This window comes from Crocodylus porosus, unplaced genomic scaffold (genome assembly GCF_001723895.1).
Source record: "Crocodylus porosus isolate Cpor-Errol unplaced genomic scaffold, CroPor_comp1, whole genome shotgun sequence".
Classification (NCBI taxonomy): Eukaryota; Metazoa; Chordata; order Crocodylia; family Crocodylidae; genus Crocodylus; species Crocodylus porosus.
Window position 1 is genome coordinate 20482595 of NW_017728950.1, and position 17254 is coordinate 20499848.

At 46.7% G+C, this 17254-nt stretch overlaps 1 protein-coding gene across 4 annotated transcripts; it reads right to left on the reverse strand.

Annotated features, from left to right (window-relative positions):
* Window positions 1-5234: 5234 nt before the first annotated feature.
* Window positions 5235-14989, reverse strand: HEMGN (hemogen). 4 transcript variants are annotated; one of them, XM_019555397.1, is made up of 4 exons: window positions 14794-14989; window positions 10004-10097; window positions 6512-6714; window positions 5235-5563 (listed from the first exon to the last, which is right to left on the reverse strand). In XM_019555397.1, exons 1-4 carry the CDS (start codon window positions 14933-14935, stop codon window positions 5454-5456), a joined length of 549 nt encoding a protein of 182 aa, XP_019410942.1. In that variant the 5' UTR covers window positions 14936-14989; the 3' UTR covers window positions 5235-5453. The 4 variants fall into 4 exon arrangements, with proteins under 4 accessions (XP_019410942.1, XP_019410939.1, XP_019410941.1 ...); XM_019555394.1 differs by having other exon boundaries at window positions 6488-6714; window positions 14794-14986; XM_019555396.1 differs by having other exon boundaries at window positions 6488-6714; window positions 10016-10097; window positions 14794-14983.
* Window positions 14990-17254: the final 2265 nt, after the last annotated feature.

A 17254-nucleotide genomic window follows, 5' to 3' on the forward strand; every position in this document is an offset into this window, starting at 1 on the left:
CAGTGAGAAACTTCTGTTGGAAACCATCTTTCATATGTAGCAGCATTTAAAAAATGGACCCACCTGAAAGAATGGAGAGGGCTGCCTGGCAGAGACAGAGTTTGCCCCGGGGGGGGACACTGTAGGCTCTGAGGGCAAGTGAAGCTGCTGTGGAGGCAGCCCTGTTGGAAGTGGGAGGGGTGATGTAACCCCAGCAAAGTTGTGAAAGCCTTCAGCAAAACCCCAGGAAGGGCTCTGGGCTGGGATTGGCCGAGAGGCTTGGATAACAGGGGGGGAGCAATTTTCCTGTGAGAGGGAACAAGAGAGAGAGAGTGGGGCTGAGGGACAGGCTGGAGACCGGAGATACTCTCAACACAGCGGTTCCTCGGAGAGCCCCGAGGAGCAGCAGAAGAGGCTGCCACGGGGGAGATCCAGTATCCAGTTCCCCTCCCAGCCCGGGAGCCTGCGGAGACAGGGTCAGAGAGGGGCTGATTGTGTGGAGACTCCAAGCCAGGAAAGACCTGAAAGACCTGCCTGCAGCCTGCTGAACGGCTGGGTGAGCACAACAGAGTGGGGAGGGGGGGAGGGACTGCCAGAGTCTGCCCTGTTTTCCCTGCGGGGTGAGGGGCTCCAGGGGCTGCATTTGCCAGGCTGTGAGGCAGGAGAGTTGCTACAGCCTGCAGCTCAGATACCGCTCCCTGCTGAGCCGGGGAAGGCTGTCTTTGCAGGGACTGCAGAGGAGTCGCTGCCTGCTGCCCGGAGACCCCAGGAGCTCGGAGACGGACACCAGCATCAGGGAGCGTCCACAGACCACGTCCAGGGACACAGACAGTTCTGCTCCCTGAGACACCCCACCAGGGGCGGTGCACACGGGATCCCCAGTACACCGTGGGCAAGTGAGAGACTGTGTAAATAATTTCTTGAGGTTTTATTAGCTGGTATATCAGTGTGTTTATTTAACGGTTATTTGTTATGTTGTAAATAATTAAATCTTGTAAATAGTTTGAGAACTGTCTGGAGGGTGCTTGATTGTATGGGGAAGCTTTCCACCGCTCACTTTGGTGCTGTTCAGCCTTGCACCTGAACCAGGCCTCTTTAGCCTCGTGCTGTGCTGCTTTCTCTGCCAGCTCCATCCTACGCAATTCTAGCTCGAGCTTGCACTCCCCGTGCCTGCACTGTGCCTCCTGAGCTTTTAGATGCAGCTTGTATTTCTGGAGTTCCAAGTCAAGGGGTTGAGAGAGAGGTTGCTCCTCGGGGTCCTTAGTCTCTAAGAAGAGAGGAGGTGGAGATTGCTCTGCCTGATCAGCATCCTGTAGAGCTCTAATCCTGTCCTTTTTTTCTTTTGACCCTGTGGTATTGGAATATCTCTTTCCTCCAATGCCTTCACCAGGTCATCCCTGGTCATGTGGTCATACTTGTCAGCCATTCTAGCTAGCTACTCTATCCAGCTGACCCGATGCCAAATTAAAACCTTGTTTGCTCAAGGGTTTTCAGTGACTATTTCCTTTTCCCAAATTATACCTTCTAGACAGCAGGCTGTGAGAGCTGCACTGAGCCACCCACCTCACTGCACCCAAGTGCCTCCCCTCCAGGACACTTCATGTCTGGCCAACCCCCTCCTGGAGCACATCTGCAAGCCTGGGGTAACCATTGCCACCACCCAGGGGTCTGGTCTGTATTTGGGCTCTGTGCCCACAGGCATTGTAGACCTTGAGAATGCTTGACCCACTGCGAGACCTTGGGGTGCTTCCTTAAGCCTGAAGCACAGAAAGCAGCCTTCCTTAGGCAGCTGAGCATAGGGAGCATAAAGGTATGCCCAATCCCTCTCCCAGCAAGTACTACTGAGCTTGTTATAGTGGAGCACTTTATTGGTTAAAGAGGGTAGGTTTAGGGAAGGGTACAGTTAGAGAAGCGTCAAAGAATAACCCAGAGCAAACAGTACAGCTTGGTAGCCTTTTGTTACGCTTCTACATTACAGTAAGCTATATTTCTAGGTAAGTTTCAGGTAAGTTACTCACAAATATCATCCAAAGACTGATTTAAGCTTCCTCTGGAGGCAGGCAGTTCATTGTGTGTGTTTCAAGATGCCACTCCCAAGATGAAGGGACCCTTAAATAGCCTTTCTGACCTCACCTTCCAGGCCCAATCAAAGGCAGGTGTTGTTTGATGATGACCAACCAATTTAAAAAGCATCACAGTTACCTAAGGGTGTGACATGGCTCAAGTCTCTACCTCCATGCCATGATGTCAGTGCTTAAACAATAGAGACTAGGTTCACTCCCCCTGTACCTGCTTCAGGTCATGTAGCTATAACCCAGAAGATTGACAGACAGGTGAGGAGACAATGACAAAGGAAAAAAAACTAATAGAAGAGACTGGGATGGAATTCTTGCACACCATGGTCCCAGCCCTAGCTCTGCCCTTATCTGAGTTTCAGGCTTTCTGAATAAGCTTTGAACCTGCTTTCCACAAGGCTCAAGACTAAATTACTGGTGCAACTTAAATAAAAAACATCTCAGCCCTGTAGCAGACAACCAAAGCCTCACCAGGCTTAACATAAAATAAAGGCCATTTGCCTGCATAAATGAGCCTTTCAGTGTTCCAGATAACTCTCCCTTGTTCCCAGGTCTGCAGAGCTGCTTCCTTTCAGTCCCACTGCAGCTTCAGGAGCCCTGTTCTCTTCATGGCTCTCAGAGCTAAAAAAAACTACCTGACCAGCTCAGACCTAGGTCTTGTATAGCTCAAGCCTGAACCTTCTTTCAGTCATATGACTTCTCATGGCAGCTGACCTTTCTACAGGGTTGTTCCTTAACCCCAGTCTGCTGGCTGCCTGTGCTACAAAGATCCTGCCCTTAAAGGGCCATATCACCTTGCAGTAACAGGGCAAGGGTTCCCTGTTACAAGGTCCAGAAGCTACCTCTGTCCAACCATCACTTTCCCTATGCCAACCCCTCTTTGGGCCTCTGCTAAGCTCCTCTCAAGGGGCATGGAAATGATGCCATAACACATTTCATACAGGCTGCCAAGCAATCATCAGCACAGAACTGGGCTGGAGATAGATAAGAGATCCATGGGGGTATGTAAGTTCATTCTTTATAGAATTACCCACAGCAACACCTTAAAAGTTGTACTCTGACTGACATGACACTGTCACACTCTATAAGTTGAGCATGTTGCTTCTCTGCAATGCTGGGGCTTGTCCTGGCACAAGTAAAGGTTGTTCCTCTCCTATCTCCGGGCATGTTATATAACATGCATGATGTGTAAACGTTGACAGTGGGGGAGCACAACTCTGCACCACTGCCACCATCCCTGCTGTTGCTGGTCCCTGGCTTCAGCCAGGCTGCATGTCAGACGGAGAATGGGTTCTAAGGTGCTGCAGTGTGTGATTCTATGAGTACTTACGCACCCTTGTGGATCTCTGATCCAGCTCCAGCCCAGCTCTGCACTGAAGAATGTGCCCTGCCACTGGCACAGAAATCTTGGGGGAAGGGGGCACATGCCCCATGTGCCCCCCTCACCCACTGACATTGCCTATGTTATGTAACCCCTGGGGGCTGTGTCTGATATTCAGAGATGTGATTTCCAAGCTGTTCAACAGGTGATTTATTCCTAATGCTGAGAACACAAGAGGGTGCTGTCCTGTTCTGTTTAGACTTCACTAGTCAACTAGATCTTGGGGTCACAAAAAGAAAGCACACTTGCAGCCCCTGGATCTTAGGAGGGCATTAAAACCAAGTTATCTTTTAGGAAATTTCATGAAGGAAACCCATTGATATGGCAATGTGCCCAGGGAAAAAGGCAGTTCCTTAGGCCTGTGGTTCAACATCTGTGGCCTGTCATTACTTAATGGCAAAGGCAGGAGCTTTCAGTTGAAAATTATCAGGGACAGCCACATGGATGCTGCTTTTACACTTCTCGTTGACTACACCCTCTCCCCCCTCAAAAGTCTGCTGCTCCAGACCTTGACATTTACCAGTGTGGTTCCACTGCACTCAGCACCGTTGACTATTCCCCAACCTGCAGGAGTCCAAGGGCTTGAGAGCAGGTGCTGGGGGCAAATCCCAGTGGAGTATCTAAGGATAGGTGACTGGGGTATCAGTTCCAGGTACAAACTTAGAAGGGGTACAAGAATCTTGCTGCCAGTACAGCTGCTGCCCAGGGTGAAGACCCTTCTTCGTATGCTGCTGACATGCCCAGAGCACCCTCACTGATGGGGACTGGAGCAGCCAGAGCATGCTTGGACCCATCTTCAAAAGGACATACTGCTGGTGCAGTGTGGACAAGCCCTAAAAGGCCTAATTTTCAGACTTTCCACGAAATTACAGGGGCTCTGCTCAGCACTACTGGAAGCAGGCCAGTTTTATAACTACCCCTCGCTGTTGCATCCATGTTTGAAAACGTGAGCCTGCAAGTACAATGTACTGGTCAGAGTAAAGCAACTACATTGCCCCTTTTTTATTCATTCATTGATTAAAGCAAGGGTGGGCAAAATGCAGCCCACGGGCCAGATGTGGCCCGCCAAGCCATTCTATCTGGCCCACAGGACCCCTAATAAATTTAGAAAATTAATATTTATCTGCCCCTGGCTGCCTGTCATGTGGCCCTCAAAGGCTTGCCAAAACTCAGGAAGCGGCCCTCTGCCTGAAATAATTGCCCGACCCTGGATTAAAGGATGCTGCTCTTCCATTAATGACAAACACTGCATTACCTCCAGGATGCCTTAGATGTACTTACTATTCCTTGTCCTTTCTCTAGCCTTTGTGCTTATCCAGAAAGCTATAGCCAAGTTTCTTTAACTTGCAGGGCTTATGTAAGAGAGTTATAAAGGCAGCACTGCTGATAAGCAGAAGATGAAAGGGAAACACAATTATTCTCCTGGTCTGAGGAAGAACAGGGGCCAGAGAGGACAATACAAATAAACTGCAGAAATACAGCTTAAGGCTTGCAACCTGAAGAGGCACCTGTGTTGTCCAGGTTTCAGCACTAGAATAACAGCTACATCATAACCAGATATGCCCATCTTGCCAAGGTGTCTCTGGGAGATTCAGATTAAGCAAAATTGCAGTTACACATTTACAGGGACTGGGAGGCTGGATAATCAGTTCATTCCACAGTGCTTCCACAGATCTGTCTATGATCCTGATTCTGCAAGCAATTGTGGCAAAAAGCTGCTACACTATGGACCTTCATGGAAACAGGAGTTTCATATATAATACGAGGTGAATTTGAAAGAGAATCAAAAGAGCATATGATACTTTCCTTAGCGCATAATTATTGAGCTCTAGCAGTTTATTATTTTTCAAGAAAATTAAGGTATTTCCCCAGTATTTGTATGAAGGCAAAACAGCAGGTTAAAAGGGTAACAGCACAAGCTTTTGGGTTTTATTCCTTACACAGAAATAGCAGGTCTAGATCATTGTACCAGTGTTTGGAATTCAACTGATGCAATTGTTGAAGAAGAAAAGAAAAATTCAAAATAAAGCAGAGGGGCGGTATTCATTATCCTGGTAGTCATTTTCCAGAGGAGTGTTCAAATTCTCTAGTATTTCCCCTTCTGCTGACCCGGGTGCTTCTTTCTGCTCTGTAAAACACACACACACACAAAAAAAATCATGATCTGTGATCCTGTGGTGATGGAGCCTGATTCATAATCTTTTTCGAGTCAGACCCACTATTTTAAAATGGGTGTGATGTGCCTTGCACAGGTAGGCCAGGAGCTGCAAGGCCAGTCCCTTGGTTTGCAGGGTGCTCGCCATACTGTTCAGTGAGGTGAGTTCCACACGGCAGAGCCCAGAAGCAAAACACATCCCAGGAAAGTCAATTGGGCCCTGAGTTGGTACCAAGGTCCCTGATGCAGGATGAGGTTCACAGGGCCTGGGTTTTAAAACACTGTGTCCCTCACCTTTTTACTAAATTTGGTGGTAGCAGAAGGAGAGCAACACCTCTGAAACACAGGCCCCAAATATTTGCCATGCTTCAAGGCCAGGTGAATTCCCTGTTTGTATTCGTTCCATGGGCCAATGGGTCTCCAAACCTCACAGAGCTTCAGGAGAGCTACCTGTAGGATCTTGGAAGAGACAAGACTAGCCTGGCCCTGAGACTGCCTAAGTCCCAGAGATCTTAGGTCAGATTCTGAGTAAATATGAGGTCCAAGCCAGTGTAACTCCACTGATGGGGATGAGGATGGCACTGACCTACAAGGCCTTAAGAGCAGAATGTAACCACTTGCATCAGGCAGAGATGCACAGATCTCAGCCCTTCTCAGGATGTGAGCAGTCTCTGTGCTCTTCCAGGAGTTGATGAATGGATGGTCTGTAAGAGGGGCCAGTTGTTCAGAAGGAACAAGCTCCTCTCTGCAGCTTGGAGGGAAGCAATGGCCCAAAGCTTTAGGCTGATTCACCAAGACTGTCCACTGTCTGAGCAGTGCCTCTCCTCTTGAGGGACATAGCTAGGGGAGGGTGCTCATTCTGAAGCCTATTAGTCTACAGGATCCCCAGAAACTTACCTGCTGCAAACAAATTGCCCTCACCTGAGATCCCCTCCACTGCCTCCTGCAGGGTGTCACTGGGCAGCTCGTGGACTGTGATCACAGGGTGCTCTTGGGGGGTCTGGGCTTGTTCTGACAGCTCATTCTCTGACTCTTTAAGCTGAGGCTCTGGCTGTGTAACCAGTGGTCGGCCCCTTCCTCTTCCAGCTCCTCGGCCCCTCTTCTGCCTTTTGTTTTTCTCCTCCCTGTCAGAACATGAGGGCATTTCACACACACATGCTGTGACCTTATGGTGAGCTTATAAGCATGGAAGGAAATGACGGTGCTGCCAGGCACCCCCAGTGTGAGGCAGGCATCAGACTCTCCTTATTCTAGCAGCACTATGCTGGGATGGCCCTACCAATATGGTGATACCAGCAAATCAGGCATAGTTCACTTCCACCCCCACAAGCTCTATCAGCAACAGTAGCTTCTTAGGGGTTCTTGCCAACATAATTACAGCAACCAGAAATGATGCCCAACCCTAGTGGACAGACAGAGACCAGCCAGACATGTTATATAGTCCAGACCTGCATGCCTGAGCCATTGGTCATAGTGGTCTCTGTATCGTATGTGTGACAAAGCTGCTGTTGCTTGAGGGCCGTTACCACCTGGGAAAATAATGGTCTGTGGATGACACCCAGCCTATGGAAGCAGATAGCAGGTGGGTTATGGAGTTCCCTAGAGCCATGATGGCTAAAATTGAAAGGCAAATATTATGCCAGGAATCCTTACACTCACCACTGCATGCTGGGCAATGGCTGTTCAGGGCTTGGAAGGATAGTGAGATCCCTTGAATGAGGATTAGATTAACCTGCTAGCAGAAATGTGGGGTGGAAAATTTTCCAAAACACGAATTTTCCAGTGCTTTATTTTTCCGTGGGAAATCTTCTGTTTCTAAAAATTCATTGTTTCATAAAATTCATTAGTAACAATGAATGGATGCCAAAACAATATTAGGCAAGCTTGGCAGTTTTAAAGTTATAATTAATGTTTTTCCAGTGATTATTCCTAGGAAGTGTGTGAGAGGGTACATATATGTTTTATTGATTTGTAAACAGGAGGGTAAATGCACTCACATAATCATCCAAATCAAAAATCAAGTTATAAATTCACCTAATTGGCTGTGCAGGTCAAATCAAAACCAAAGCATAGCATATCATGCACAGTTCTTTGGGTGTGCTAAAATTAATGTGTCAACAGTTTTCAGAGCCTTTATTTTTCTTCTTAAATTTAAACAAACAATGTAAAGGAAGTTCATGCTATTGTGTATTGTCTTTACATTTTTACAAGTATTCCAATAAAAATAATTTCTTTCCACATAAAGCTTTGAATTTGTTTGACTGTAACATTTAAACCACATTAAGTGTGCTGTATTTAATTTTTGTCCTAATCAAATATTTCAGTTCAAATACTTGAAGCTATTCAGACATAAAATTAACATGAGGGTACCTGTTTAGTTTTATTTACTAAATATAAGTCAAATAAACATGCTAAATAAGATCACACTTTATTTAGGGCACTGGACAATTTTCTGTGAAATTTTCCAATTAAAATTTTCCTGAAAACCCACATCTCTGCCTTCTAGGAAAAGCCATGGGCAATGGGCACAGAAGCAGTACTGGGACACAGTGCGAGTCCCCTCTATCCCCTGCTCCTCACTACTCTTTCTTCACTCCATGTGGGCTTCCACAGCTGTCAAGCCCTATGCAACTCCATGCATGACACAATATGCAAAATATGCAATGAGTTTACATATGTATAAATATTTGCAAGTCACACAGCTATGGATTATGGGCAATGCCCCATGCCCTAGACACTGGTGAAGGGAAGAAACAGGGCTACACTGAGTTTGAAGCCAGAGTCTAGTAGGGTATGTGTGCTGAATGAAGAGAGATGTCAAGAGAGACGCAGAGGTAGTACTAGAAGTTGCCTGTGATGATGACACAGTGAGTGCTGGCATGTAGGTGGGCCTGGATGCTAGTTAGACTTTGCTGGAGGTAACTGGGAGGAGGGTGCTAGATGCTGGCATATTTGGAGGATTCTGGTTTAAGGGATGGGTTCATTTTGGGAAGAGATCTAAGGTCTCTGCACAGAGCAGAGATCTGGTTGGGGGGCAGGAACTGTCCTTGTAGGTTGGTCTAGAATAGGGCGCTCTCTGTGGGCTGGCAGGGAGCAAGGTTATCGAGACAGCGGAGATCTAGGAGGAAGGGTTTCCTTGTGGCAGTTGTCTCTAACCCATGCCGCACAGGGTGCACATTGCCTGCATGACTCTGAAATTACAAAGACCAACAGGAAGTAAAAAAATTAAAACTAAGCTTGACAAGGAGAGTGAAGCATGTTGTTGCCTACAGTGTGGTACTTGCTCAGTGTGGTTGCCCAGGAGCTGATGGATGTTAGGACCTGCTTCTCTAGGGCCCACCTGGGTTATAGGATCTCTCTCTGGAGGGCTGGGATCTCTTAGGAGCCAGATCTGGCAAGGTACAGGGATTGGGCTAAGGCCTAGGGGCTTGTACAAGGGCTGAAGAGGTGCTGTCTTGTGGCGCAGAATCTGTCTAAGGACACCCAGGCTCATGTGAAGTCCCTTTGACTCCTGTCCTCTCCCGCCAGGCCACCCAATGCAAAACAACCACCTTCCCAAGCCATATGAGCCTGCTGGCACAAATCTATGGGTGCCTGCAGACATGATGGACATCTGCTCTGATGCTGTAATTACAGTGTGTTGGACCAGACTTGATTAATCAAGTCTGCTGGAGTATGCTAATTAGCACACTCCAGCAACCTTGGCATTTCATGTAGTCAGTGTCCCTGCATGAGCAAGCTTTAGTTAAAGCACCCCCACTGCCATTTTGGAGCACGGGATGCTGAATACACATGGTGCTGTGGGCGCTTTAATTAGAGCAGCTTCCAAGAGCCATTCTAATTAAAGCACCCCTCCCCATCCCCGGAGCATGTGTAAAGATGCCTATGTGATGCCACAGTCTGATAAGACACAGTTCCCCAGGGCAGAAGGACAAGCACAAGGGGCGATGCAGGGTTGCACTGGTCCTGGACTATAGGACTAGGTTTAGCCTCTAGGGCCAGCAGTGTATCAACTACACAATCCTAAGAGCTGCCCTGAAGGGCTCAGCCATCCCTCTGAGGAATACATTGACTCTCTGGTGCGCTGCTGAGATGGAGAGGATACCTGCTTCCCAAACAATCAGCACATTCTCTCCCTGCTACTGTCTTGCCAAGCTCAACTCTGCAGACAAGCACATTAAGAGCAAAAGCAGTAACTTTTCTTCCTGCCCTGCTTGGGGGGAGGAGGCCTGGGTACATGATGCAACATGCATACAAAGTTTATACCAACCCCTTATGCCCCTGCAGAGTACATATCATCCCAATCACCCTCTAAACCCACAGCAATCCTTAGCATCCAGGAGTAATTTTCTGCTCATCCATGGCATCCGCATCTCTAAAATAAAATCTCGCTGCTTTGTAAGAACAATTTACCCCAGGACCCACTGAATAGTGTCTTTCTCCTGGGCTTCAGTTTTCCTTTTCCTGAGCAGCTCTCGGTCTCTCAAACGCCTTGTGATGATGACATCTGTGAGAACAAACCAATCATCAGTACAGCACCACAGGTAATGAGCCACCAGTAGAAACCTACCCACCCAGGGGTGAGAGGGCCCTGCTGTGGGTGGCTCTAACAAGAAAACCGAGGCTCTCAAGGTGGGCCCAGGCCCCACTCAGCCAGAGACTGAGTTAGCATGTCTGTAACACCCTTGGGAAAGGGGTGCTTCAGGCTGCAGACAAGTTACCAGGCTTTCATATTTAAATGAATGTTAATATGCTGTGTATGAGCATTTTGGGCATTGCTTTGGACAGGAACTTGGAGACAGCCAGCAGGAGGTACTGAGCTTGAATGAAGAACTCATTCAAGGCCTTCTCAACCATGGCATAGCAGAACCTAGAGAGGGAGGTAGCCATGTTAGTCTGAAGTCAGCCAGGAGGTAGGGTAGATATGTACCTTTATCAGCTAACTAAGATATATATAGAGAGAGAGAGCACAAGCTTTCATGATTGTGAAAACTTGTGCTTTCTCTATGTATTAATCTCATTTGGTTGGTCTATAAAGGTGAAGTGTTGGTCTACCCTGCCCTGTAGCAGAACCTGTTTAACTGATCCAGGTCTAAAGCATTCTGGATAGCCAGAGTTTTGAGTATCAGCTTTGTCCCATTCATTAGCCCCCCATTCATATCCAGCCCCTGGCTGCACCTCCCAGCACTACTGCCCCTCTTGTCTCTCTCCTTTACAAAGTCTAATGTGCCCTTTACCACAGAGACCTGCAGCCTGCTTCAAGACCCAGGAAAGCCAATGGAAGGCCCTGCTTTATTTCCTCTGGGCCTTATATCAAGCCTTGGCTTCTATATCCACATGTAGATTCACCCCCATATGCCACTGTAGCCAGATCTAAACTCATAGCGCTCCTTTATCTGAAAGTGTCTGTGCACCTTTGGCTGGGTATTTTTAATACATCAGAGGCACACTGCCTATGAGCAAAATCTAGCTAGGCAGAAGGTCAGTGCAAGGCACAGACCCCACTAGTCCTGCTTAGGACATGTCTACACAGGCACCACTGGTAAAAAAAATACACAGCCCACTTACCCCCACTGGGGCCTACCAGCAACCAGCAGGCAGGCAGAGTACATGACTCAAGAGTGGTACTGAGTTGCTGGGAGCAGACCTGAGTTATCCCTCCCATTTCTTCACACACAAGTGGCTACACTGCTGCTGGTTCAGGAGATAACATGTAGGGAGTAGTATAGCATGTCTGAGCTCACTGCTATCTGGCATGGTGATTTTGCCAGGTCAGCAATCCCACAGTGGCTCCTTAAGCAGCTCTGGGTCTGAAGGGTGTTCACTTCAGTGAGGGGGGGCAAGACCAACCAGGCAGAGCTAGACAGAATGCCATTTCAGTCCTACTTAAATCCTTGTCTGAGAGCACAGCTGAGCAGAGGCATGAAGGAGGCCCCTTTCACAGAGGAAGAGGCGCAGGATATCACCCATTCATTAATCATACCTTGCAACCCCTGTGTTTTATTTTTACTCTGGGCTTTGGTGAGTTGCCCAGGGTCAAAGGGAAGGTCCATGGCAGAGGCAGACACATAACATCCTGAATCCAGTAACAGACGATACTCCCATTGACTGTACTGGGGAAAGAATTTCTTCAGACCCTATCCCAAGAGACATGGTCCCTGACATAGTGGTGTGAGTCTCCAGTTTATCAGTCCTAGCCTGTCCAGCCCAGCCCAGCCCAACCCGCCAACTGTGACAGTGCTGCCTTCTGACATAGCTCCCTGCCAATGAAGATCTCAGCAAAGTATCTCCAAACAAATTCCATCCAGAATCACAGCACCAAGGATTGGATGATTTCTAGGCCTCTGCAAATAGGCAGCTATTTGATTCAGCTTCAGATCCAGCCATTTTGGATGCCAGGGATCCAATCCGGAGCCCCAGATCAGCTTCCTGCTTCGATTCAGCCAAAGCAGCTCCGAAGCTTCAGAGCCGCTTCAGAGATCTGGCCACAGGGTATAATGGGGAATCAATGAAATACCTATAACATTGTTGTTTTTTGTTTGATTTGGATGAAACTTGCACGAGGGTTAGCTGCTGGTGAGAGCATGAGGTCTGCCAAGTTTCAAGAAGATTGCTGCAGGGGCTCGGGGGGAACTGCACCCCAAATTCTTTAAAGCAAAACTCATGTCACGTGTATGTGTTACACCACAGTGGGGTGAAAACTGCAGGGATGGTGGCCCCTGCTGAGGCCACAAAGCCTGCCAGGTTTCAAGGTGATAGGTGAGGGGTTTGAGGGGAACTTCACCTCAAGCTGCTGACAGGCAAAACTTGTGACAGATAACCCTGTGTGTGTTAAGGCACAGTGGGCTGAAAACTGCAGGGATGCTGGCTCCTGCTGAGGCCACAAAGCCTGCCAAATTATACCCTATGGCCGGATCTCTGATCTAAGCAGCTCCAAAGCTTTTCCAAAGCAGTTCGGAAGCTCTGAACCACTTCGGAAGCCAGCACTTTGATCTGGACATGCTGCTTCGGCGTCCAAAGCGCCCGAATCTTCTCCGGATCTGAAGCACGGTCTGAAGCCTCACACAGCCCTAATGATTTCCCTCCCTGAGCCTGTGCCCCGCCTTCTCCAACCATAGCATTATGTGAACAAGACTTGAAGCCCTGAGCACAAGCTCCCAGGTTGCAATGAGCTGAAGCACAGGTTAAGCCATGACATGTTTGGGAGAGCAGGCAAGGTGTGAGGAATGGGAACCTCTTTGAGGGAATGTAAGAGGTCACAGAAAGAACTACAAGATGATGGGCTTTCATCATTTCAGATGGATCAATACTCCTCAGTGCACAGTATATACAACATAAACTAGGCCTCATATCTTCCAAACAAGAGCCTCTGTGCACATAATGAGTAAGACCAAGTGAGCAAACCCTGTGAGACCAAGGTAGGACTGGGATCCCCTCTGTGCAGATGGGGAACAGAGTCACATAGCAGTAACAAGCCTCCCTGCATTCGCATGGGGATGAGCTAAGAGTACAATGTCTTATTCCTCATCGTATGTATTAGCTACAGGAATTTCCATTCCTGGGCGTGTAACTCAGAACAAGAGGAAAAAATATGTTATAAACTCTGGAAATGCTCCTTTAAAGAGTGTGACCCCCTGCAATACAAGCACAGGCTTCTTGCTTCTGTGCCAGTGGTATAAGTTCATCTCTTGTTGTGGACTCATGCCTAAGGTTGTCCTAGCTGTACATGGATGCCTGGTCTTTCAGGCTGAGTTGAAGGCAGATAGACATGGTGCTGACCTCATCACTCTCTTGTGTGCTGTTGACTACAGAAACTAGCCTGCCTTAAACACCTCCCCCCCACCAGATCAGTGGAGGAACAGGTGTAGGAAAACATTTGCCTTGAGTTTTTTTTTTACAATAATGCCTGAAGGCTTCATTACATCAAGCAGGGGAGGGGTGAAGAGATAGCCCTCATGCCAAAAAGCCTACAGTCTAAATGGGCAAGACTGACAAATGGCGAGAGATGACACCAAGATGTTAAGCAGGAAGTTGATGGGCAGTGAGTGGTCTGTCTCATGGCTTCTTATTCACAGAAAAATGACAGCATCTGGCCTTAAAAACTGTGGTGTATTCAGAGAGAGATGCCATGTTCTAGTTTTACAGAAAACAGCATCTTAACAACAGTCCCCTTCAGCATAATGATACCAGTGATATGCAAGGCACTGTGTTCAGTAGATAACGGTCTGCCAACAGAATACTTCTAAGGAGAACTGGAACTACGGTGGCACAGGACTGTCAGGCTTAATTCAGTAACAATTATTAAAACCCTGAGCTACTGTAGTACATAACATCATCCCCCGGTCAAACATCAACTCATTTCTTTTCAGGAGCTGAGGCAAACAAATAAATATATACATAAATAAAATCATTTGAGCTAAAGAAAATAATCTGAGGAAAGCACTCTGAATTAAAGGTGAAAAAAGCCTGTTTCCTTGGCCTACCATCCTTAGCAAATTCTTTTTGACGGATCAGTGAAACCTCCAACCTGCTTGCCTTTATTAGTATAGCACACAACAGTTTGTGAAGTCTGAAGTGTGGGATTAATCCCTTGCTCATGTAAAATCCTGTTAAACCGGTATGCAAACTTTCTGTTGTTTAAAATATTTTGGAAGCTCTGTCTCCAGCTTTGTGTCTGTTAAAGCAGTCATCAACACAGGATTCACCCTACTGAACAGTGCTCTGAATTAAGTATTGCATTAAAATGACAGAAACGTAATGAAAAATGTCGTATTATTTAACTCAGAGCATTGATGCAAATTGGTATTGAAGCAAAAAGATGCACAGTTAATACTTTGACACAATAAAACTGAGAACAAAGAACTATTATATTATACAACTGATGTATAAACCTACCATATATTTATAATGGACAGTTATAATATTTAGGATGGGTTCTATCTAAGCTGTGAATTATTTTCAAGTGCTTTTATCTTTCATGGCTTTAACGTAAAATGTGAGAAAAATAATACACTGTTAATTTTTCAGAGTAAAGATCAGTTTCCTCCAAACCAGACATTACTATAAATGACATAGATTTGATCACTTAAGCTCTTTTTATGCATTAAGGAATTATAATTCTCTTTCTTCTGCTAAAAATTCTAGTTCACCATGAGACTACAATAAATTCCCTTTCCCTCAGGCTACATCATTACTACTAGTACCTGGTACAGCATACTCCTCATGGTGCATCAAAGCATTACCTGGTACAACATACTCCTCACTGGCCGGCAGAGGCTGGTGGTCAGGTTCTGAATAAGCGTGGTCCTTTCCTATCCCCTCCATTTTATTTTGCAATGAGGGCATCAGGAGTTATGAGTGCTACATACTGCAAAAGAAGTGTTAAAAAAAAACTCCTACAGGCTGCCCGCCCAAAATAGCTTATCTGGTCAGACCATGGGTAGAGTAATAATATTCTTCTTATCATGTTGCAAAGGTGTGTAAGTCTGGGCCTATGTCTTGGTATGTGGCTGCACAACATAATTGCTTCTTCACCACAATGCTCTTAAAATAGAAAACTAAAAGTTGTTGAGGCTGATGTACGCTGGGTTGGTTGTATTTAATAAAGTTGTTGTAGGGGAAGAGCAGAATGCCCCAGACTCTTTGCTGGTGCTTGGTGGGAGAGGCAGGTGGGGAAAATCCAACCCAAAAGGTGCATTCTACTCTATGCAGGGGGCTCTCATTTTGGGTCTTAAGTGTGACATAAACGGTATACTGGCATTCAGTGTCAGGTGACTTTCACTACAGTGGACAATAGAGTATCTTGAATCCCTTGAATAGGGAACTTGCTAACAATCATCTCTTTTGCCCAAGGAGAAACAACTCCTTTCCAGGGCTCTTGTGGTACTCATGGAGTGAAGAGGTTGTGTGGAGTAGTGGAACATGCACTGGACTGGGGCTCAGGAGAGCTAGGTTTTGTTCTTAGCTCTAAACTGGGATGCTGGATGTCTCTAAGTGAGTTGCATCACCTCTCTGGATCTGTTTCCCCATTGACAAAATGGAGTCAACAATAGTCCATTTGTGAAGTGCTTGAGGCTGTACTCATACAAAGTGCTATGTGACAGCTGAGTATTTTCATCTTGTACTTACAGTTACACACAGGCTTGAGTGCTTTGCTGGACCACAGACCAGTTTATAATGCTCCTGGACTCGTATCCAGGGCATAAGAGAGTAAAGGTAAGGATACTGTACTTGACAGACACTTCTATTGTACAACAGTGGGTTGCAGAACCTGTTCAGGGAGTTAGACCGGGGCTGGTGAGTGCTCACCCCCCATACATACCCCAGTTCCCTGCACAACATATGCAGTCATCTTATGCTACAGCATCAGCACCACATAGGCCTACAGCTTGCATCAGGAGACACAGGAGCATTGTCTCAGTGTGGGGGAAGGAACAGGTAAGTAAAAGACCTCCCTGCAGTCAGCTGTGGGGCCAGTGAAGAAATACAGGTACTTAGCTACAGTGTGCCAAGTGAAAACTTGCAGCCCCCTGCTGCTATATGTTCTTGAAGGAAGGCCCCTGGTGTGCCCTAAACATTAGGGCTAGGGACAGAAATGACACATAAACCCGTATAAGTAATTGGAAACTCGTTCAAATCTGTAACACAACAGACATTCGGTGCACATAAACCACTTCCAAAATGGCCAAAACCAGTTTAAGATAAACCTGGAAGATAAACCTAGTATCAGACTTAATTGATTTAGGTTAAATCAGTTTATTGAACTTCTGTCCCCATGTTAGCAGTGACTCCTGGCATTGTCCACCCATGTGTAGGATGGCTAAAGGTTAGACGTCTCTGGAGTCTTTAAATTTCTGACCTTTATGATGCTATGACCTACTGACCAGGAAGGTGCACAAGCAGTTACTACTAATTACACAACCAGGTTCTGGCACGAAATGTTATTACTGCAGAAGAGCTCACCTGAAGTAACTGGACACTTGAATGGTCAAAGGAATGATTGAAAATTGATGGACATATGGTTCTGTTCGGTGATTGGTCAGCTGGATGACTGACAGGTGGTGTGAGGTGGTTTGAATAAAACCAGCGTGAGTGGGTGCTTTGGTGTGCGTGTGGTGTGTTTGGGGGGTGTGTGTGTGCATAACTGTGGTCGTGTATATTGAAGTTATGGTGCGTGAGTAAGTTGTGATTAATAGTGTAAAGCGTGAGTGTAGAGGAAGATAGAGAAAGTGTCAGGGCCATGGGAGATCGTTCTTGGAAAGATGAGTTGTGACTCCGGGTTTATTCGATTTCGGCTTGAAGACTTCTCCAATCTTCTCCCCACTACAGTCAGTTGGTAGTGTGTAGTCAGTCCCCCCCTGGGGTTGTGAAGGTATATAGTATACCAATACTGTTATTTCCTTTTATCTGTTTTTCTTAAATATAGTCTTGTTGTTTGTTTCTTAATCTTGTTTAATGTGTTCTTAACTAATGTACCATAGGTAGAACTGGGCTGCAGGCCTATACCTACTGGTGTTCATCCTTTAACATCCACAACCTGACCTTGGGAGCACCAGCCGAGGCCTAACACCCCTCCATTCTTAACTAATTATTATTAGGGGTCCCTCCTGCAGATCAACACCAGACCCCTCCAGATTCAAGTTAACTCATAGTCCCCTGGCATCC